Source organism: Falco biarmicus, chromosome 5 (assembly GCF_023638135.1).
Source record: "Falco biarmicus isolate bFalBia1 chromosome 5, bFalBia1.pri, whole genome shotgun sequence".
NCBI lineage: Eukaryota > Metazoa > Chordata > Aves > Falconiformes > Falconidae > Falco > Falco biarmicus.
Genome location: NC_079292.1, coordinates 88,878,565 through 88,902,560, shown reverse-complemented (window position 1 = coordinate 88,902,560; position 23,996 = coordinate 88,878,565). Strand labels below are relative to the sequence as shown.

Here is a 23,996-nt window from a genome sequence, read left to right as displayed (position 1 = left end):
AAAATCAAGACAGCAAGAGCCATAACAAGAGAGAAGCAGGATGGGTCTGTGGTTAAGGCAGAGCCCGGGAGTCACAATTTACAAGCTCCTATTCCCATCTCTGTCACTGAGTCGCTGCCTGCCATCAGAAAATTTACATAAAATCTCCTCTACTGACAGTCTTGAGGTGTAGACAGCAGCTTCTCTTTCCTTGCCTAAGCCATCCAGCAACTGAGGGTCATAAACCAGGATTAAGACTTTAAAAGCCTAAGCGTTGTACTTGGTTCTGCCAACACAGCATAAACATCAACTACACGCCTCCCCCTGTGTTTAACGCATGTCTGTGAAAACAATGGTTCCAGCAGGCAGTGCTGCAGTGTGCAGCGTAAGGACAGGCACTCAGGAGGAGGCTGGCCATAAATTAGCGTGACCCAGGACACAGACTGCTCTGAGAGTCTGTGCTCACAAGCTGCAGTCTGCTCCAATTTACACCAACTGGATACAGAACTTGTGCTGACTGCTCTGCACCCCTCCGCTGAACAGTGATGGGGCTTCTGAATTCCCTGCTAACACTGCTGCCAGAGACACCCTCTGCAAACCATTCCTGTGTTGGCACAGGTGAGCAAACACCAAGACCACACCGTAAAAAGGCAAACAGATGCCATACGACACCTGCAAGTTAGCCCAGTAGTAAGTAGAAAGTGAGGGGCTACACTGCAGTCAGGAAAAAGAAACAATAATGGAAAAAGTCACCCAACAAAACTCTTTTGCCCCTCCTGGCAGGACTTGTTTCACACTAGATTTCCGCTCAAGTCACCAAATGTTGTCCACGCTGACCTCAATACCCAAAGCATCTTAAAGGCAGGGGAAGCTGCCTCGTGACAAGCAGAAACACAGCATACTACAGTCAGACTGTGTATGAGGAACAGCGCGAGAAGCCCTGACCCCTGCCCGTTTCGTTTAATTTGACCTGGGGGAGGTGGGGGGTGGAAATCCGTTTCTAATCTCCTCATGTCTTTTTCTTGCAGCTTTGACCTTCCTCCTTTGAAACACCTGGCCTGATCTTCTAGTGACTGATGGTTTTCCTCTGACTAAGCAGCTGTTCTAACCAAACTCAGTGAGCAAGGGAGATGTGCCCGAGTTAGGATGCTACACCGCACGGAAGGGAAAGTTTAAGTTCCTGTTGCTCTGAGGCTGGGAGAGCGCCCAAAAGACAGTGGCTACAGAGCACAGGTCAGACTGAAGCAGGCCAGGGGGGACGCACGACACTCTGCCAGGATTTCCCCAAAAGAAATACAAACTGCAAAAAGAAAACATGAAACAAGCCAGCTCCTTCCAGTTACGGCACATTCCTTCTAAACACAGCTGGGTTCAGGGATGCCTGTCCATAAGCAGCTTGCCTCAAACTGTTAGGTATGTCAGCTACAAACCATAATTAGGCTCCAGAGCAAACAGAGGCACTATCTTGGGTCACCTCAACAAGGCATCAGCTCTGCAGCTTATGTTTGACTGGCAGAAAACACACCTATGTTCCAAAATTAAATGTTAACTGCTTCTGGTCACATCTTTCCTCCCCAGCTCATTGAAAAGGGCAGTCAAACTGTCCCTTTCAGTAGTCCCCAAACACAAATACTCTCCTTGCACATGAACAGGCAACACCAAATGCTCCACCGATCCCACCCCTGGATTACTTGAGTCGAGACAACAAGGCTGGGCATGGGGAAAAATAATGGGATTTCCTACAGGAACTACAGATTTGTCAAGCACTGGACAGTTCTCTAATCCATGACATTGCATTAGCTTGTCCGCATAATATACATGAGCTCTGCTTCATACACGTTCTTCCGATAATTCCAGTTGCAAGCCGTCACCATCCCTTGTGCACCCGGGTTTCATACGCTTCTTCACCGTGACAGATGTACAGCCAAACCCCAGCCCTTAAATCACAGGTCTCCCCGTCTCGTCAGGCTTGCCAAGCCCCACGCGACTGAGCACCGCAGCGCCGCGCAGCAGCGGGCGGCACGGGACGGCTGTACCTTGCACGGCGTTTTTTCACTCTGCGCTCGTGGTCGGCCTCTTCGTAGTAGAGCTCGTTGTGGCTGGAGTCCCTCCGACGGGCCGCGGCGGCAATCATGGCACGGGACTGCCCCGACGCGTTGTTACCTGGGCCTTGGAGAGGCGAGGAGGGGCAAAAAGGAATGAGAAAGGCAGCGTGAGAAAGGCACAGGACGGGGGCTGGGACAGACTAGCACCCCACAGCACCCGTCCAAAGTGCTCTGTGGCTCCAGCCTTCCCAGCTGAAGCTATAAACCCTTCCCCGTCCTCAGGAGCTCTGGCAGAAACCCCGCTGGGCAGCACGGGCTTGGAGAGGGGACTTTGGCACGTGGACAAGGAAAGTTAGTTGGGATGAAGGACCTCACGCAACATACACAAAGGCAGAGGTGAAGCGCACATGCCAAGGATGCAACTTACCACCCATTATGTATGTTTTCAGTTTGAAGGCAAGGGCAGCTGGAACACACCACATTTCAGCAACAAGACAGTGTGAGAGCACAAGAAGTGAGGAGTTGGAAAGAGGAGAAAGACAAACACAAAAACATCATGAGACATGAAGATGAATGAACGAAAGCCAAACTCGACAGTTACATGCAGGGAGTAAAAACAGGATGCAGAGGCAGCAGGGTCACCTTTAGACAAAGCATAAGGTTTTTCAGAAGGACAGATGCTGCCAGAGCAGCAGTCCTGCGGTAGGGTCAGCTGGGGTCTCTACGTGTAGTAGTTTCTCATGGCATTCTGATCAGCACCTGCCATTACAGCTTCTGTTGCTGCCAACAGTTCCCACATAGCTACAGAAGCAGAGAAGCTGCGAACTACTCCGTAACACCCTAGTCAAGTGAAAGAGCTGTCTACTACAAGACCTTAATTAGCGACCTTAAAACACATAGTAGCTTCTGCAGCTCCCTCATGAAGCTCTTGCTGTTTGGGCAGAGAGAAAAAAAATTGTCCCACAAGAGCCTACCAACCCTTCTGTCTAGATAGAGGATAGAGATGGGTCTACGCAGAGGGAAGAAGAGAGAAGTCCTGGACTACCTCCAAACCGCCAAGAGGTGCTTTTCTGAGTAACTGCCCTGAAAGCCCACACTCTCAACTGGCAGTGGTTAAGGGCAATCCATTGCACAGACATGCTAAAAGTTGTTCTGCTCATGCAAGGGCAACTTTTAAAATTTTTCCTAAAAAGCATAAACCAGATTCTAAGACAGAAGTCTGAAGCTCAGCAGTGGGAAAGACAAGCATTCACACAGCTTCTTCAGAGTCTAAACACTTCAGACTTTGTTTGACAGCCCTGAAACAGAGGATATGACTTAAGGGAGATACTAGCTCCCACATTTGGGTTAGAACTATAATTTGCCTCGTTAACTATGCCTGGCAATGAAAATCTTGGTTTTGAAGGTGAGCCTCCCCACTCTGTGTAAAAGAGATTACAGCAAAATGTTCTTCCTTCCTGGCTGCTCCAGTATCAAACACAAAAGCTGCCAACAAATTAGGTTGCCTTAATAGCATTACTGTCTTTTCACATGGCGGGTGTAAGAGACTGTCAGGATGCCAGGGTGAGCTGCGGCCAGAACTACTCTCTGCTTTGTAAAATGGATGGGAATCTTATTAAGGACATGCCTCTAAGCCTGAGATTTCCACGTTTGCAAAGGCAGCGGCATTGCACAAGGAACAGCCCAGGCAACCGGTACTGCCCCAGAAGGGAAGGCACAAATTTTCAGGTGCTGGCAGGCTCACGAGCTTGACACTTGGAAAGGCCTGCCAGCCACATCTGCAGCTTGCTTCTGGCTCCTTCTCTTCCCAAGTCTTGCGAGCTAGCAGCTCCTAATGCTATCAGACCAGCAATTTTTCCTCCGAGCTTGGGAGTCCCAACACCCCAGCAGGCGCTGCAGGAACAGAGCCCCTGCCAGCTCCTGAAGGGATGCTGCAGCGCTGCAGAAGCCAAGCCAGGCAGTAACCAGAACGGCGCGTCCTGTTGCCAGCCTGGCGGGCTCTTGGGTTTGAACGGTGTGCAGGCGCTGTGGGACCAGCAAGCCCTTTCCTCACACCAAGCCTCACTGAGAGTGAGCAGCTGGAATGAAAGATTTCCCCTCTAGAAAAGCGCAGCGCAAGCCTGCTCCCCCTTCAAACTCAACTCGTTCTCTGCCACCTGAGCGCTTCTTCCCTCCAGGCAGCAGGGGACACACGATGGACACAGCCTGCCCCTCGCCCTCCCCTCGGCTACCCCCCTCGCATCAGGATGGGGACGTTCCACTGTAAGGATCTAAACCCCCAGCTAATTTTACAGACTCGGGAGTGCTGCATCAGGTTTGGGGAAACATTTAGAACCAGGTTTTTGAAACTTCTGAAGTCACCAAAAATGAAGAAAAAACCCCCACACACCCATAAGGTGCTGCAACTTTGCTGAAGGCAAAACAGTCCTGTCTCATGGTTTTCCCTGTGACAGATACTCTTCCTATTTAGATCTCCACACCCTGCACGCTGAGCCACCTTGCCCAGCTAAGTCCCTTCTGTCCCTTCTCCCTTCCAGCTCTCAAAGCCTTTCAGTACTAATGAATTCATGGACAGACGTGCCTTACCACATTTTGGTCAGAAAACTTCAGTTGTCCTTCACCATAAGCACTTCCCCACACAACTTCAGCTCCTCCGTCAAAGGAATGCGCACTTTTATAAAGGCTGCGATGGCTGGGCACACCCTGCTTATCAAGCCCAGCTTCCACTGATAGGGCTTAAGAGTGTCAAGTGATTAAGTCCAGTCTTCACTGCTTTGAGTGTCCACAGGGATCCACCCCTCCGTTCTCCCCCCGGGCCTCTTTAAAACCCAAAAGTTTGAAACAGGTTTACAGAATGGCAAAGCTCAAGGGGGATAGTTATCCGCCCCTGAATTTCTAAGAGCTGCTTAGCATCACTATGCCTTGGGAGCATGGCCACGCATAGCTAACGTAGTGCCAAGGCTGCGGGCTGACAAGCACCGCTTCCACCGGCAACTGCTGCTTGCACACTTAATTCTTCCCCCTGCTACCAACCTCCTTCATTTTCCTGAAGGTTGCCTGTGGAAGCAGCGCTATAAACGACTGGGGAACTGCTGCAGGTTCAAAGTTGTGGTTATTGTACTATCACAACCAAGGAGATGGCCCAAGGGTGACAAAAAGCAGAGGCTGCCTAAAACCAGCAGTGGTGCTGAAAAGCGCTTGTCAGGCCATGTAATAATTAAGCCTGACCCAAAACTTGGCCATTTCACCCAGCAAAGACAAAAAACTTATTGTGGGCTAAACACATCTGTAAAGTCATCTGGAACTGGCAAACTCAGCACTGTTCGGAAGATTTCCAGCAAGAGACAAGCATCTGGCAAAGCAAAAAGGTGAGAATGTGTGCATAACAAAGCATAAAGCCAACCCAGCCCTTCCCCATCCCACCCAGTCTCAGAGACTACATTTCACCTCACCTACCATCAACATTGTAGACTTTCAGGCCAGCCATGTGCTTGGCTGCCCGGGATTTGGAGGCTGTTAACAAGGCTGGGTTGTAGACTGTGAAATCTTTGTAGTAATTTTCCAGAACCACCAGTGCAGCTCGCTGGATGCTAGGAAAAAAAAATAGAGAAATACCAAGACACCCCCCCACCCCAATGCAACAAGTTATTTTTTTTCCTTAAAAGAAAAAAAAAAAAAAGAAAGAAAGAAAGATGAAAATAGCCACATTGTTTGGAACAGCACAGCCACACAGACAGAATTGTGCAATGTGCAGACTATTAATTACTCTCTCTAGGACCTGAAATTTCATTTGAGATGCAAGATAAAGGTCTCTGCCCTCAACAGCAGGGTGACAGAAAAATCCCTAAACAAGGGCAGCACGAACTGAAGCACCAGGCTGTCTGTGCTATGGGAAAACACCGCAGAGAGCCCAGCCCGCCCAGCAGTACCATAGCTGTGATGCAGAGACCTTGCCGGGGCTGAAGATCAGAGCACCACGCTGGTTTTGCTGTAGCTGGCCAGTGAGATGGAGGGACCAGCTCAGGATGGATGCTTTTCCCTTTGAGTCATTACCAGCCACACCTCGCAGCTCCTCAGATCTCTCCATCCCAGCACAGACAAGAGCCCAATCTCTTCAGCTTTCACAGCAAGATAAAATCGCTGCCTGAGGAGTATGGCTGCCAGAGAAGGGATTACCGTAGTATTGCTTGTTAAATTCCAGGCAGCAGGGACAGGATAAGGAGCAGTGACACTCCCTCCGTCCCTTTGAAGGGATGCCCCCACATAAAATGATGACGGAAAGGCTCAACCCAGAGGTATCTTCCTCTGCAATCATTTTGACAACAGAGCGAGAGATGTCTGGAGGCCCTGCTACCAACAAACACAACTAACTCAAAACAAGCCAGAGCTATGGCATTTAAAGATGCCAGCACACATGCCGGATCTAGGACATAGCGCTCTCCCTGTTGCTCTGGCTCCATGCCCCGGTGTGGCATTTGGCTGGCAGTAGCGTTCTCAGCAAATCACCAAGATCACCAATTCAGCCAGCTGGAGTTTGACAAGAACCCACACTTAATTTCATTTTGAACCCACAAAAATTATAAGGGAACTGCCAACACATTTGTTGCCAGTTAATTGTAAAGTTCACACTTACCAACAAAGCCTCTCCTAAGGAAAGCAACCAAGTATTCTCACACATGTTACAACATAGGAAGAAAACATTACAAGGATGGTAACGTGGGAAAATAAGACATCAACAAATTAAGACCTAAATTCAATTCTCAGCACTACCACCAATTCAACACATGCTCCCAGAGGAGCAATTTAAATTTTCCTGTGCCTTGCGCTAATGTTAAACTTCTGCATTCCACCCCAGTAATTTAAACACACACAGACACCCGCTGCCATCCTCGTTCTCCAACCGCCCCACTCCCACAGTGAACAAAGCATAGATACCGGCCCATTCGCGAGATTTTGAGAAAGAACAAACCCAGACTTGTTCACCACGTACCTTCATCAGTCAGTGGTATGGTACAGTGCCACATATTTGATTAGCTGTATAACTTTAAGATGAAGAATTTAGATTTTGAAGCAAATTCCACCTTAAGGACTGTTTCATGGGGTCTTTTGCATCCAGATAGAGCATCTCAAAGAAGCTTTACCTTTCAGGTGCTGGTCCTTCCTATTTCCTCCGATTTGTTAAAAGCAACTCCACTTAAGCATTCAGCTACTGATATATAATAAAAAGGCACTATTTAATCAAGGAACTAGTTTTCCTTTAATGAAGTAGTACAGACCCACCCACTGCCACACACATAGGCGCTGACATAGAACAAGTGAAAGTCAGTTTACTTCTCCCTGCCAAACTTCTGACGTCTACTCTGAATTTGCTGCAGCTTAAACCCAAAATTTCATAAAAGAAGTCATGTGGCAGCAGCAGCACACATTCCCCCTTCTGACTGCATTGAAACATAACCGAGTTTTTCCATGTCCGCTTCCCAGGAAGATAAAACTCCATAGAGTTTCATCTCAAAATGCAATGTTTGGAAAACCAGGACCAACTGAAAACAAGAAGGTAACAATGAACAGAGTTTAATACACTGCATTCATTTCAGACAGCGTTGGGACTTCCATCCCAGCAGTGGGAAATGTTTGGGAGGTGCTCCACTGACCAACTAGGACAAAACACAATGCATCACAGGGCAGAACGATCTATTTTAATACATAGACCGCTTCCCTGGACACCACAGAGAGCAGTATCATCAGGATGCCTGCTCTGCCCACCCACTATCCCTTCCATCCCCTCAGTAAATAACCTACCCTACCAATTCATTGGCACATGCACCCAGATTCCAAACACAATAAAGCTTTTACACTGCAATAAACAACCATCATTGCCCTGAAAATTAAAGCCCAGCGATTTTTTGCTGATGCAAATCCAGCACAGGCTCAGTCCCACATATGAGATAACCCAATCACACAGAGGGTCTTGCTCTCTAGGGAGAGAATTGTAATTAAACATCACTTTCCGAAATTTCTGCCAGCCCACTTCTGCTTCCCATGTAGCGCATCCGAAGCATGGCAGGTTAGGAAGACAGCGGTACTGCACCTCCTCTACAAATTCTCCTTCAAAGAAAAATTAAAGAGAAGATGCTGCAGACAAGAAAATTAGAAGGGTCGTAATAATTAGCAAGAGCGAGGAGAAGGCTGAATCAGAGCCTTCTGGGCTGCATTGCTCAACCTCCTCACCCACATCAAGGGGAAGCCTCACCCTGCACAGCGCAGGACAGCCAGACCTGCCCCACGCAGGAGCTGCAAAGCAGCAAGAACCCCCCCAGACAGGCACAGCCATCCCAAACAGCAAGGGACCCACCACGCTTGTGCAACACCACGTGCAAGGAGGAGCGTAACCGCAAGCAAATAAGCATCCAGAACAGCACTGAGGAGCGAGTAAGAGCAAAGCAAAATGCTAAGCCTGCTGTCTCCCAACAGAAATTCAGGTTTTTTGGGACTTTCCACTGCGGGGCAGACCCTGGGCTGCTGTGCCAGGCAGGGGAAGCGGCTGCAGCAAGGCTGCTGCCCAGCCACTCGCCAGCTCCGACAGCAACGGGAGCCGCAGCCCTCGCGCAGCCCGCATCCTTGCTGCAGCGTCTCGGGAGGAGCTCAGCACCGCTCGGTCACCACATTCATTTCACCCTGCACTTCAGCAATCTGAGGCTTCCCTCGCCTTTACGGCTGGAAAAGAATGGGGAAGGGCAGGAAGAAAATGAACAGAAAGTTTCAATATTTAATTGCCTGTTTAGAGAAGGTCAGAGTGAGGATCCTCCTCACGTCCTACGAGGAGTATCTGGCAGCCCAATGTATTTCAGGCGTTGTAACAAACTACCAGAATACAGAAAAGCATATCAGGGCACAAACCGTCGCATTTTCGTGCAACAGTTGAGACTCAAAACCTATGACATGAGAAAAAGCCTCTCACAAAGGCCAGTGGCCTACTGGAAAGCCAGTGTTCCTTCTGCACAGGATCAGTAAGGCTCTACATTCTGCTGCTTTGCATTTTTGTGTAGCCAGTTTCTTTTCTTCTTTTTCAATTATTATTAGTACCCTGAAGAAGGCCAAGTCACAGCATGCTGCCAAGATGGAAAGCAAACAAACAGACCCAACAGAAGCGCAGGGTACCTCAGTGGCATTTGGCAGCAGAGAAACGCAGAGTCCTCTACAAACAGTAATGAATTAACTTTTACAGGGCACCCAAGGAAGCGGAGGAGGGGACTACGTGACACAAAGGCAGCAGCAACTATGGCCAGTTTTTTTTCTCTCCAAAGGTTAAGTCAGGAGCAGTTCTGCCTGAATTCTTGCTGCTACGTGGGGTTTTGATAGCTGAGGTCTTGCATTACTCTGTAACTCACAGGCCATTTTTGCTTTGCATTGCCTTCCGTGACATATCTACACCAATGCTGAAATTAGCGTTTTTAGAGGATTTCCAGCAAAACAAGCCAGTGCTATACTGAAGCAAAGCACAAGAAGCCCGTTTATATAACCAACATACTGGTTTTGGGCCCTGCTCGTTTCTAAAAAAAGGGTTTTCAGTCTTCTGAAGCAGTGGGAAAAGGTTAGTGACCAAGAAAATAAAGCCAAAGAAAAAAAAAGAGATTGAAGCCACACCTCTACACCCAAAGTTGCCATTGGACACGCTGCAGTCAAACCCAGCAGGCTGCAGCCGCCGTCATTCACATGGTTTAAGCAGTTTCATGCTTTCCTGCTAAGCTAGAAACATAGCCTGTCATGGTACTATACCACCCATCAGCTAGACACTGCTAATCATCGAAGGCAGGAGTGCCTCATGCTTTTGCAACAGGTACAAACACACATCCAGAAAGAGCTGAGCTGTTTGCTACCAGAGCATCAACTTCCTTACCTTGCCATGGATGCAAATCCTGCAGCATCAGAGTTTAGGGTGAGTCACACACCTAAAATCCACAGGGATAGTCAGAGAGGCCTGATCGCTGCTGTGCTAATTGAGGGCTGAGGGTAAGGGAAGCCTGGGGTTATTTAATCAAATGGTTCCCAACACAGACTCCTCTCCTCCAAACAACATTTTTTTTTTTATGTTCCCCAAAACAGACACAGCATCAAAACAAGCCAAGGTCTCTGGGCACACAAAATACATGCCACAGCCAGTTGGCAATCTTTGGCACCTCAAAGAGAAGCTGAGCAAGGATTGCACAAAGCAGCTTCCACACAGAGTTGGCTTTGCCTTACCAGCTGTCTCCAGCCTACAACTGCACCAAGCTTATCTACTGCGAGCGATGCTGAGGTCTCCTGGAGTGCAGAGCTGCTCATTCACAGCATTTCTCACTCTCTAGCAGGGCTGTCAGTTCACACCCGACAGGCTCAGGAAACTCCTGTGCCTCCCCAGAAGCATCCTACAACCACATCTCCCTCCCAGAAAACCCCTTTTCACATCCTCTTTTTGCTAGGCACAGAGCTAGGGCTCGAGTTCCAGGTCCACCACCCTTGACTGCTCTTCCAAAGCAAACTCACCAGGACCAAAGCCTTGGAAATAAAACCGTAAGTCGACAATTGAAATTAAAATGTTTCCCACACCAAGCTCCCTGCTGAAGACTGTTACAGAAGGTAACACCACCCTCTGCACAGACTTGCTGCCTTGCTCTGCCTACCATAGCTAGGGGTGAGGCCAGCGCAGGCTGCCCCGGCAGATGCTCCCCAGGCAGCGCTGCCATGCCAGGGGCTGTCTCCTGCGAGCTGGCAGAGCACAAGGGACACGGTACTCGCTGTCCTTCCCACGCAGCACCTTGGAGCAAGGCTCCTGAGAGCACCGAGGTCACACAGCAGCACTTCACAGCGCTGGCAGTAGTGCTGATGCTTTAGCTAGTTTTGTCCTCTCCAGTAAAGAGCTGGAGTCAGATCTCGGCACAGATGCCCAGACAAGGAACTCCTTCGGCAGCTGGGGCCAAACAAGCAGAGCAGAAAGAAAGACGCCTTTTGATGATCGTAACTACAATAGCATTTCAGTTTGGTAGAGTCAAGAGAACAAGACCACAGCCCCTAGGAACAGGAAAACCACATTTTCTTGTCAGACAACCACAACTGAAGTCTCCACTTGGTTAAGGCAGGCAAGCACAATCCTCACCCTCCCTGGAACCAACAGGCACCGGGCGACCGGGACTTGACGAGTTTGTTTTAGATACCCGACTTCTGGCATTTGTTCAGGCAGGGAAGAGAATTTGCAAGGTCAAGGCTTTGCCGGGGAAGGGAAAGAAACCTCAGCGTATTAACAGGTCGTCACTGTGATGGCAGGACCGGCTGCTGCCCCAAGGAAGCAAACATCCATCCATCAATGCTGCGATTTATACGGAGCCCAAACACACACACACAAGGGTTTGTCCCACAGTTTTGCGGCAACCCCATCTGTTCTCTCCTCTCCTAGCCCTTAAAAAACAAAACAAAACATGAATTTAAGTGTGTCACAATCGATTCCCAACACCAAACAACTGTCACGTGAGTGTTGTGAGTTTAAGGGGAGCACCAGCCCATTTTCTAGGTGCAGATCTCCCCTTGCAGGTCTCTAGCTGCAGGTCTCCCTTGGACCCCTACATGGTCCAAGACGGACATGGTCTTCACCAAGCCTCATGATTTGCAAGACAAAAACCAGAATCAACACACCAGCTGGGCAATACAGTAGTTCACTGCTGATGCCGAAGGGATTTCAACATACAGATTTCCTGAATGAGAGGGGGAGCACAGGATTCATCTTCAGGTTGGGACTTTTTTGTTTGTTTTCCTCAAGACCAATGTAGCCAAAACCCTCCGGGGTATGCACAAAAGAGAAAAGGACCCCTGCCAGTCTACTAGTAATGTTGCTGTTACGTTTGAATCTTTTTTTATTCGGAAAAGAAGCTTTGAGTATGGAAAGAGGAGCTTTTAAAAGACAGGATTTTACAGGAAAGTATGACCAAACTTGGGGGTGGGGTGGAGGTGGCGAATTCACTCCTTTATGTCATACGACCCAAACAAACTACTTAAGCGTCCCTGAAGAACCCTCTAAAAGTACTCCCAGGCCAGTACTGAGATGTTGCTACAGAAGTACAGAGTGCTAAGTTTTAGCAAGCAGCTACAAAACCCCTGTAAACCCACAGGTATGCTTCCATTGCAATCCTCCTTCCGGCAAACCTTCCAGCCTGATACTTCAGGAAGTTAACCAGTCTTCAGGGTACCAGCACATGGGCTGAATGTTTTTCCCAGTCACCTTTATTGGCAGAACTTCAAATTTCAACGAACGCTTTCTCAACAGCCTCACTGCCGTCACTTCCAACAGCTGAAGGTGGCAGCTAGTACAATTAACCAGCACAAAACCACAAGACACTAGTGGTAATACATAGTGAGGAAGAAGAGAAGGAGGGTGCAATCCTCTCAATCAAAGAGTGGTCCGAAAGGTCCAATAATACGATTTACCAGGAAAAGACAGTCACTGTGTTGAGGTCAGATGCTGTGACAGCACCACAGCTCTCTCCCTCATTAATACAGTGAGCATCTCATGGCATACAGTGCCAAGGGAGGCAAAGATCATAAGGACACTTGTTACCCCCGACATGAATATTCAACAGACAGAAAATGAAGAAATGAGCTGTAAAAGCCTAGCGTGAATTTTAGAAACCATGGAGGTCCTGGATCACCAGAAGAGCTTCCTATGGGAGGCAGGGGACTCTCTTCACAAGAAAGGAAAAACTTAAGCCCTTAGTAAGGCTAAGCTTCTTCCCAGATTCCCTGTATGCCATTCTAGGATCCCTTATTGCAACGGGTCAGCCTAGGTAACCAGAAAGGCTGTCCTCCAGCCCCGCACAGAACAGCAAAGGGGAGTCTGTTAGCACGCGGCAAGGGTGCGTTGCCCCGATTACCTCAGCCCATCCATCCGGACGGGTACGTGAGCACACAACAAGAGCAGCTTCAGGGGCAGCATCTGAAAGAGCAGCTTGTGAAAGCCTGAGCACGTGGCGTGACAAACCTCCCCCAGAAGGCTGAGGAAGGCAGCTGCCAGCAGAGCAGGCTCCATAGCAAACCACTCGCATCCTCCTACACCAAGACTGCTTCTCCAAGAGGAACAGTGTGTGTGTGGGTGGGTGTTTTCAAGCACTTACTCACCGTGCTGATACCTAGCAGAACCACTAAATCCAAACGGTATAGCTCACAGATTAGCCAGTGGACAACAGCAGCTTTCAGGCACTAACAGATTGGGTTGAATTTCAACCAGTTCCTCAGACACCAATAACCACATGCAGATGCCCCAGCAGCTCTCCAACTAGAGACATCCACTTGACTTTGATCATACATAAACACATTCAAACAGGCAAAGGTGCTACCTTCTCATCCAGCAGGGCGCGAGCCCTCGCTACCAGCACCTCACTGCCTCAGGCTCTGCCGCAACGCTGAGAAGAGAGAGATGAGAGCAAAGGAGCTGCCCGTACCCAGCCACGTACCTGCCGTGTCCCAGACACCCAGAGTGAACCAAACCAACGCCTGGCCAGACATCCACACCACAAGCCCAACCCAGCACCCTCAGGAGCCAGTAGTAGCTGAATTGGATCTGGAAAGCAGTTGTAGCTGGTGGATCCAGTAGCTGCTCAGAACTGGGTTTTCCAAGCGCACTGCCAGCGCACCAAGCTGTCTGCCTCCACGCCGTGATTTTGCAAAGTGGTGGGGTATCCTCAAAGGAGCTAATGAAAATATTAACTTGCTTATTCAAGATTAAAAAAAAACACCCCCAAAACCAAACAAGAAACTACCATCTGCTCACGCTGGGGCAAAACCAAAGCAGGGTTTCCTTAATCTATTGAGCAAATCGGCAGGTTGGGAAGGAAGAGCACAAAGGGGACAACTTAAGTTAAAAGATGATGGGAAGAAGCTGCTGCTGAGCTGTCCCCATGGACCTGCACAGCATGGCACATACGCCAGACACAGATGCCAACAGAGCAGGGGCAAGGTGGCTTCTGCGGGCACCTATGGGTGTTGCACCCAGCTGCCAGCAGCCCAAGTGGCATCACTTATCCGCACCCAGCTCAACACAGACCCATGACCAGTTTGAGAGAGTCAGGGATGCTGCTGAAGTCAATCTTACAGTCAACACCTCCGCAGCTGAGCAGACTACTGAGGCCAACAAGCCCCGTGGAAGCAGACCTGCATGGTTCAAGATAATAACTTAGAGTCCGCTCTCACAGCTGGAGATAGGACTCTGCACCAAGCCCCCAGCAATAAGCTGCCACCCATGTGGTACATACACTGTGTCTGGCTCTGCGCCTTAAGGGACATGGCCTGGGGCGTAAGACCTGTCCCTTATGCTTAGGCCACAGCTGGTCCCCATAGGCTTGCTGTGCATGTAAGAAGCAAGGACTTGAGGCTCTCCTTTCCCCAGGCTCAGCAGAGGAGCACACTTTTGCCAAGAGCCATGCACCACCAAGGAGGACTGCAGGCAGACTGCACCAACGCATGTGCACAACCTGTCTCCTCATGCAGGCAGCGGCAGCAGCACTGCTTCCAACGCAACCACCACCACCATGAGAAGATACTGTCCTGCCTCTTTCTCTCTGCCCCAACGCACCTTTCTTCTGCCACAAGCTTTTGTAACCCTTAAGCACCAGAAGGGCAGTTACAAACGCTGCAGAAATGGAACTGGGCTAGATAATCCAGGAAGACCAACACAACACACAGACTATAAAGCTACACAGATCATAGAGATACAAATTACCAGGTCCAGCATTCAGATCCCTGTGCAACCGGACAAGATTTCTTTGGGAGGGGTGAGGAAGGATCAGACTGTTGACAGGATATTTTTTTTGCAGCAGCATTAGTTTTAAGAAGTGATGTGAAACTATGAGCAAACATTATGTAATTGAGGGGTGCACTGAGTATTTATGAGGAAGGCTTAACTGCTTTCAAAAGTTTCTACACGCTTGAGGTGGTATTTAGGATTTAAGGAGTTTCAAACAAGTCAGTGGGGACAGGACGACACCAAGGCGTGCTTTACTTTCTGAACACAGCAGCCGGGAGCAAGACCAGGAGCTTACCCTGCACGCAAGAGTGAAACAAGCACTCAGCGCAGAGACATAAGGGATGAAATACCAGTCTCCCCCAAATCCTGAGCTACGGGGTACCCGTTAGCCTCCAACTCAAGCTATTGCCCCACTCAAGCACTCAGGAACATCATAGCAGCTGGCAATGTATGGTACCCTGGATTACCACTTCCACTCCCTGGGAGTAGCATAACCCGCAACAGCGACGCATTTCCTCTTCCCAACATACATGTATGCTATGCCTCTGGTTAGTCTGAGCCTCAAAATAAAATAAAATATATGCAGGAACTGGCAGGTATGGCAAGAAGTTTATAAGAGCCTACATTTTCAAAAGGTAATTTAAAACCTGACCACGCATCAAATAAGGCCAGAGTCTTTAGACAAGAAATTATTGAAGTTAAATTAATAGCTATGAAGTAACTAAGTGTGGGGTGGCAGTTTTTATTGTTGTTGCTGTTTGTTGGGGGGGTTGTTGGGTTTTTGGTTTGGGTGGGTTTTTTTGTGTTTGGGTTTTTGTTTTTTTTTTGGGGGTGGGTGGGTGGGGCGGAGGAGATAAATTGGTTGTTTTTTTAAAGTGAAAGCTAAGAAATGCAACTTTAATTCCAAGGAAACAACAGAAAGCGTTCAAAGCTTCTACTGGCAGCAAACTTCAGTGCTGCAATAGGACTTTCCATTTAGATGCAGCTGCCATGAAACATCAGTATTCAGCTCCTGTTCCGACAGCAGCCTGGTAGGGTGCTCTCTCAGGAAAGAGGACCACCTCTTACTTGACCCCCAGCAGGGGACGAGATTAACGCAGCCAGACTTCGAATGGCGTTTGCCATTTGAGTCAATACAGCAGCTTTTAACTTCTTCTAGGATTTCTTTCACAACGCTTCAGAGCATGATTTCCCTGCAAGCCTACAGGGACAGGCCTGAAGAAGCAACATCGATGCTACCAGACCTCTGCACATAGAGGAGTTATCAGCTCTCTTGAACTACAGCCCAGCCCCCCCTGCAAGCATCCCTCCACCACGGGGCATCCCCCAACCAGCCTCACCCCAGCAAGCTTTGCACAAGCAAGAGCTACCTCATTTTATAGCTAGCACCCCTATGAACAGCGCTGGGCCATAGTGATATGGTCCACAGCTGAGCGTCAAAAATCCAGCCCCAACCAGGATGCAGATGACCCTCTGTGAGGACTCGAGAGCACACGCCAGCGTCAGCAGCCCCCAAACCACAGCTAAGGTCCTTACGGTGGACCAGGGCCTGTTCTGCTGTCAGCTGGGGAATAGCTCTCCCCAAACCATCAGCTGAGGTCCCCACTTGACCTGAACTGCACATGGGGAATTTAAGCACAGAGGTTCATTTATGGGGACTAAGTGCTGAAGGAGAAATTAAGTCATAAACACCATCACCGCCCTCAGTTTTGTGAGAAAAATAATTTTCTTTAACTACCATCCAGCTCCCTATTAAATCCTTATTCCAGTAGGGTAGGGTCAGAAATCAGCTTCCAGTTTTCTTGGACATTAGTTGGTTGTGCTGTACAAGAACTGTAAATTCAGTTTCTTGCACTTTTAACCAAAAGTGAACTTCCTCCATTCCCCCAAAGGGCACACAGCTAACTCCTTCACAGAATATTTGTATTTCATCATTCACCACAAGAAATGGATGTCAAAAGTTGAGGGGGTGGATTTTTTTTTTTTTTTCAGCATTTGAAGATAAAAGTATTTCATGGCCACAGAATTTGTTCAGCAGCTTAGGGAGACCATCTGTCTCTGTGGGTGGTACACACCGGCGCTTTGGAGGGCACCGACTGCAGGGGTAAAGAAATTACATGACAAACCCCTTAAGTACAGGGTAGGCTGAAGCACATGCTGTTCCTGTACTTCTGGGCAGTGTCGATTTTGAAAGATGAGCCAACAAGAAGGGAAATCCCTGCAGATGAAACCAATGGCATTTCCTCCTCGCCATGTCTTTCAAAAGGACAAAGCCCAGCAGCTCCACATCAGGGACCAAGTAATACCGTACTAGCCAGGGGGATTAATAATTGACAGTGGGCCCTTCAATTACAAGTAGGTTTGTAAACTTTTAAAGTATTAACCATTCAAAAAATGTGAGACTGCTCCAGGGTACAACCACCACCCTGCACCGCTCACCAATGCTGCCTGGTGCAGCTGCAGGAGCACAATGTAACTGGTACCTGGGTTGTGACCTAGTGCACCCAGCTCCACGCTCCTCCCGGTGAAAAGGAGGAGAGCGGTGGTGTGTGCACAAAGGGGCACTGGGGCTGATCAAAGCCCAGGATGAAACAAGGGAGGAGAGTGGGGTAGAAAGATGACCATGGGCACTGCAGCTCCTTGAGCTCTGTCATCTGTATCAAAACAAAGAGCAGCTCTGTGTGTACAGCCATAACATAACACCTTCTGCAAAGCATAAGCAGAAAGGCAAGAGGCCGGGAAAACATGCTGCTTTCAGAAAAGCAAAGAACGCCCAGGCTTTACCACATCAGAAACTCCCAGAGGAGTTGTGCATGCAGTCAGATACTGACAGTCCATCCTGGACTTTCCCCTCCCCTCTCACAAGAGGCACCTGGCACTCCTGGAGCCTGCTGTTCACCACCGTCACAAACATACATCCTCTTGATGAGGTGTCACTCTGACCCAAGGAAGAAGTCCTCGCTGAACTCTGCTGACAATGCACCTCATGCACCAGCAGCCAGACCCTCGTAAAACAGAACAAGGCACCATTCCCATAACTCACCCAGAGCATCAAAGGAGACTACTCCCTACTTGGCAAGGAACAGCACACATTTTTTTTTCAGAGGCTACTGGAAAATTCCCTTCTGCAATTCCATGGATACCCTCATGGCAAGAGCAACAGGTGAACTGCCCCCTGCAGCACCATCCTCCTAGAGGACAGGCAGCAGACACAGGCAGGAGCAGGAAAGGTATAGCCTGTGACTAAGAATGACTAAGAATGTGGTTGGAAGTCTTTTCCCATTAAGTCATTACTAGTTCAGCCCCAAGTCAGCCCTTCCGTCCCTGCTTTATGGCTACTCCACAGCATGGGGCGTTTTAAGGGTGCTAATGCTCCACTGCCCATGGACACAGCTGCGGACAGAGTTCTGCAAGCTCAGGAATGGGAGCATGGAGAAGCAGCCCAGCTGCAGAGATGATGAACTGCAAAACGGTGGCTGTAAACACCCACTTAAGTGAAGTGCTGGAAGTCACTGGCTTGAAGGTCACAAGTCTGACACCTTTCAGTGATAAAAGACACTGTTCTGGAGCAGACACTCAGTTTCTTCAGGAGCTTCACACTTGCAGATGTAATTAGCACCCACTTAGCTGGCTATCCCAGAACTTCTTGGGAGGACAAACTATTCAGCCTGGTGCTCATCAGGCTTGGTGATGGGTGGGACACACACAAATGCTCATCAGGGTGCCTTGTACAGACTTCAGGACAGAGAAGATGCATTCAGGAACATGGTTAATTTGATACAGGCTGGAGACTCTAGTGACAGGGCTGCTCTGCAAAGTCACTAGTCTGTGGAACATGCCATCCTAGGAAGCTCCTGTGATCAAGGCAGCAGGACAGTTAATAAGATGCTTTGCCACAGAACAAGGTAAAAAAACCTCATCAGCTCAATCCCTTTCATCACAGTGTTTCTGACTACGGAGATGGTGAGGGTTGAAGAAGCTCCAAGGAGAAAGGAGGGTCAGTGCAATTCCCCTAGTCCCCAGGAACACAGACCAAGCAAACCGCACACAGGGTAGAGGAAGAGCCCAGGAGCCCAGAGTGCTCCCAGCTGGGTTTAGCTGGGCAGGTACAGCATTGCATGAGCATGCGCCAATGCTCGTTCCGCAGTCCCACTTCTGACAGCCCGACTGGAAACAGAAATAGCTCACAAGCACATGGGATCAGTCACACTATGAATGACCGATGCAATTAGACACACATTATGAAATTCCTCCACCAGAAAACAGCAATATTTCAGCAGCTCTTGCCTCAGGCAAGAGATCCAGCTGCCTATACACATGGTTAAGCTGATACATTTCACCATGCTAGCAACAGAAACAAAGGTGTCTATATGCCATGGAAGCTTTCCTTTTGAGGGGCAGGGAGATTTTAGGACAGCGTAACAGAGAGCAGTGTTGATACAATTCCAGGCAAGAGCGCTCTGCACAGTTCCAATGGTGACCAGGTGTTCTTCATTAGAAAAATTTCACCCTTGATAAGGGGAGGCACATTTGAGCAACAACTCTTTGTCGCAAGATCAGATGTGTGAGGCTTACAAACACAGGCTGGAGTATGAAGCAGCTTATTCCCGCTCCTTAGCCCTCCATGTACTCCCTCGCTAGGGAACACAGGCCCAGTGCCACCAAGGGACACAGACAAGAGAGCGCTCATCAGTTTAGATCCATAAACAGACAGCCCAGAAATCAGTTTTATAAGCAACAGGTTCAACAGGTAGAAGACTGCCAACCCAAAGCAGCCGGGACAAAAGCAGCATCAGTTTCTACCGTGCAATTCTGTTTCAGCTCTGGTTTGTATTGAAGGCAAGGGCTCAGTGCCACCTAGGCAAGAGCTGCTCTGCTGCCTCCTGCTCAGCTGGGAGGCAGGCCAAATGTTTTCCTCTTCCACAAAACATAAATGCATCTACTTTGTCTTGTGAGCAAATGTAAGCCATGCGATTTCTCAGTAGGGTTATCAATAGATCCTGCAGGGAAGGTCCAGGCTCTTCAGAGACAGGTACCTGTTCTGAGGAAGCAGCTGCTCCCTTCCCAGATTTGTAAACCACAGTTCAACAAACATCCATCCAAACGCAGATGGGCAACACAGGTACAGGCAACATACGGGCAATGCTCTAACCGACTTTTTCCATACAGAGCTGCTATTTGAGTACTAAACTTCTCTTGATTAGACGGGCAGAGAACATCAGCCAGCTCACAGCGTCCGCACTCCGATTCCAAAGGTATATGGAGGCCTTCCCAGCCAGCTGGTTCACAAAGGAAAGCCCATACCAGCAAGGACAGAAAAGCAGACTGAAACTCTCAGTGCTTCATACAACCTGATGCATGATGAACTATCGTGGCCCTGCTCCTCATATTCCTACCACAAGGATGAGCAAAGGGGAGGAGAAAGACCCATTCTCAGACTTCTAACCTCAGAAAACCAGGACTGTACTGCAGCCCAGCATTCAGGCTACGTGTAAGATCAGTAATTACCACACGTGTTTGAAGCCATTCATTTTCTTGAGCTGTCTAGACTAGCAAAGCTCTAGGGTGGGGAAAGAGTATTCACTGGAGAGGAAGGGAATATGTTTAGCACCCTAACTACAGAAAAGGAGGGTTTTCTCCAGCAAGATCCTTCCTACTCAGCTTGAGCCATCCAGAAGGTACTGTACTGTAGGTGACAGGTGCCATCGGTGTCCCTGCCTGTAGGGACAAACCAAAGCCTCAGCTGCAAACCCAAGCCTCACATAACTATAAGCCTTGCAACTGAAGAGTTATCTACTGTCGCTCTCCCCCACCTTTGTTTCCCTTTCTTGTTGCTTTCAAAAGTGTTGCCAGCATTCCCACCCAACCTCTCGCATTTTCGCAGGCTTGACCTTTCTTGCAGCTACTCTATTCGCTGCTCTTTACCCATTCATACCACCATAAAGCATTCTCCTCCGTGGCAACCCTTCCTTCCAGGAGCAGCAGAGCAGTCAGTGAGCTGAGACTTGGCACCACATCCACTGGGACTCCAATTTAATTTTTACCTCCCCCCCAAGCTCCTGAATCAATGCCAAAGGAGCGCTCGTTTTGGCAGTCAAGTCTCCCAGAAGGAAGGTTACAGCCAAAATGCTGGGGGTGGGACCACGCCAGCCTATTAATAGGTTGATTATAGTATGAATTTGGGGAACTACTCCCAAATATGCTTACCCTCCTGGACCGAGGGCCCTCAGGGGTGGAGTGGAATACCTAACTCAGCACTTTGAGCTTCTTTACTGTGTCTGGAGCCAGGGAGGGTGGAAAATCCTGTCCGTACCCTGCCTGGCAAAAACATGGTTTTCCAGAAGGGTGGCTGAGCTATTGTTTTCTTCCCTTCTCCCCCAGAAAGCCTGTTTCCCTCATACTTACACAGCAGCTCCTTCCACCTCATCAGAAAAGACCTTGAATTTGAAAGCTTCCACCTTGGATTAAAAAGGTTGATATCAACAATTTTCCTGTGGAAAATCCAGAGCTACTCCAAGAAGCAACACTGAACAAGGTAAGATGTGTCAAGAGCCTTCTTGCCACCAGCTCCTCCAGAGCACACTGGACCGCTGAGGAGGACAGACTCCTTGGGCAGCCAGGGAGCAAATCGGTTAAGACATTTCAGAGCACGAAGATGACAAAAAGCTGGACTGAGGCAGCAAGGTTTTGATTTCAGGAGGCAGGCAGATTGCTATACCCGTGAAAGCATGCTTCCTTCTTCCAGGTGGCAGCCCACAACCTAAAGGCCCCTTTAAAAGCGCTGGGGTGAGGCAAGCTTGTAAGGTGGCAAGTAGAGAGCCCAGAGGCAGCAATGAGTAGTATATGCATACCTTACCCTAGCTACAAGCACCTCTGCAGCACACCCAAGGCTGCTTCTCCAGCCTCCTTGAATAATCCACTGTCCTTGCATGTCTCCCTCCGCATTTTCCCATCAGCAGACCTCCCGCTCCAGCCCCAGCAAGAAAGCCAACCAGAGGCAGAAGGCAGCCCCTTGCAACTCTGACTGGCATTTCACCACCAAGCATGTCAAGACTTTGACGGCAGCTTCATTAAATTATGCTGCAAAGATGTTCAGAAGTTCCCAAATTTCTTATGTTTTACATCAATACCACACAATCCTAAGCCTTGAGAAGTTGAAGGAGATGCCACCTGCACTCACTTCTCAGTGTTTGTCACATTGGAACAACACTCTGGATCAAGACCAGCAGCTCTCACCACTTATGCACCAGTGACTCTCCCTGTTGCTTGTAGCAAGCGAGGGGGAGAGAATGAACTCCCCCTTAGACGGGAGACACTTGGCCACTGACCAAACTTGCAGAGTTTTACCTTTACATTAGTAAAGATGGAAAGACACACAGGCTTCAAAACACACATTATACTAATCTGCCAGAAACTAAAGAAAAAGCAACACTAGTTTACCATCATTAGACATGTTTGACGAGACTCTCCTGTAACACAAGACACTGAAGCATCTACATGCCGCATGGTTTGGATTCAATATGCCAAACAAAATTGCAATCAGCTTGCCAACAAACGAGAAGTTACTAATTTTCATACATCTCAGATTTCACCCTGGTTTTACAACTTTCTGCTGCCCTTGCATCACCCAAGGCACTTCAAAACCCTGCTGCAGAAGGAGAACTGGAGAGAATGCTGTTTCTAACAAATGCTATTAAATATATAGGCTTTGATTTTAGAGCAAATTCTTTGCCTCCACTGGCAAGATTAGTACATGGTTAATGCCAGGCATGCAGACTTTGGCAGGTATAGGATCTTAATTCCCCAAACACAAACCTATGAACTACCACCAAGCAACGAGCAAACTCTCTCAAACCAAACCTGCACAGCATGTGTATATACATACATGTGCTGAACTTTCTGTGCAGAATTCACTTACGAGAGAACCGCCCTGGCACACCTCGAGGCACAAAGCTGTGGCACAGGGGAACTCTTTGGTAGTCTTTCCATCTCCCTAGTCTTAAAGGCTATGCTGGATCTGTCACCACAGAAGAATTTCTAAGTTTAAAAAAAAAAAAAGAAAATAAATTGGTTTCACAAGGAAACCAACAGAGATTAGCTCTTTTTTTTTTTTTTTTTAAAACCCTGAAGGTGACTCCACATTAGATCCATGGGAACACTTCCATTACAGAAGAGGGGCTCTCCTTCACATTTTACAGAGAAGGAAAATACAGCAGAGTCCAGATCTAGTTCACCCAAAAGGCCATGAGTTCTTCCATTAAACCAGAAACAACATCCAGGAATCAACTCCCAGATTTGAGCTTCACCCACTAAATCTGCTTCAAAGCAATTCCATTGCTAAGCTAATGGCTGCAGGAGACTGTTCCTACATCCACTTAAACCAGCAGACACTAATCTCTCCATCTGCAACAGATATGCATGCCATAGGGGTCTGGACAGGATAAGCAGAACAGATGTTTAAGTGCACATATGGTCTGGGGAATCATCTTCAGAGCTCAGCTACCAGCTTCACAGGGCACAGGAAATAAGAGATTTCTAGAGAGCTTCACAGGGCACATACTAAGGAGACTGAGACACCTGCTGCTTCTTGTACCTTTGCTGAGGAAAGCATTAACCCCAGCAGGAAGGTGGAAGCAGGCAGGCACGTTGTCATACCTATGGATATCGCACTGCTCCCAAACACTCCCAGATACATCTGACCCAGCAAACTGATCCATACCTATGGCAAAAAAAAGCACATCAAGCTACAAAACCAAACTAGAGGCAGCATAGCACTGCCAAAAAAAAAACACCACCCAAAAGCACCTACATGTGCCTCAGTACTCATTAAAAATATTATTCCTAAATGCCTGAAGTGCTGGGAGATTTTAGCTGCACCAAGGCAACTGCTTCAGCAGGACAAAATGCAATTTCCCTCAAGCCAACACAAAACTGTAGAAAAACGCTGATCTTGGAAACAAGGAAAGACCCCCCCCGTCACTGGAATCAGCCTTCAGATCCCAGTGTATGCCCGGGTCAGCCCTTCAAGGCAGCCCCAGCCTGTGTCAGCAGCAGGCTTCAGAGCACCAACACCTGAACGAGCATTTCCACCAGCTGCAAAAGGCGTAGGCAGGCTCCAAATGACGCTGCTCAATGCGACGCAAGGAACATCCTCATCCACGTTCCTCGCACAACTCTTGGCTGCACAGGGCAAACGAGGGCAAACA

The 23,996-nt window shown here is 48.6% G+C and overlaps 1 protein-coding gene across 1 annotated transcript in view; it reads right to left on the bottom strand.

Moving 5' to 3' along the window:
- The window catches only part of VANGL1 (VANGL planar cell polarity protein 1), a 46,338-nt gene that overhangs the window by 7,987 nt on the left and 14,355 nt on the right, over positions 1-23,996 (bottom strand). The window contains exons 5-6 of the mRNA XM_056340583.1: positions 5,481-5,614; positions 2,016-2,148 (exon numbers count right to left, since the gene is read on the bottom strand). Coding sequence (XP_056196558.1) covers positions 2,016-2,148; positions 5,481-5,614 — 267 coding nt within the window. The remainder of the gene's footprint in view (positions 1-2,015; positions 2,149-5,480; positions 5,615-23,996) is intronic.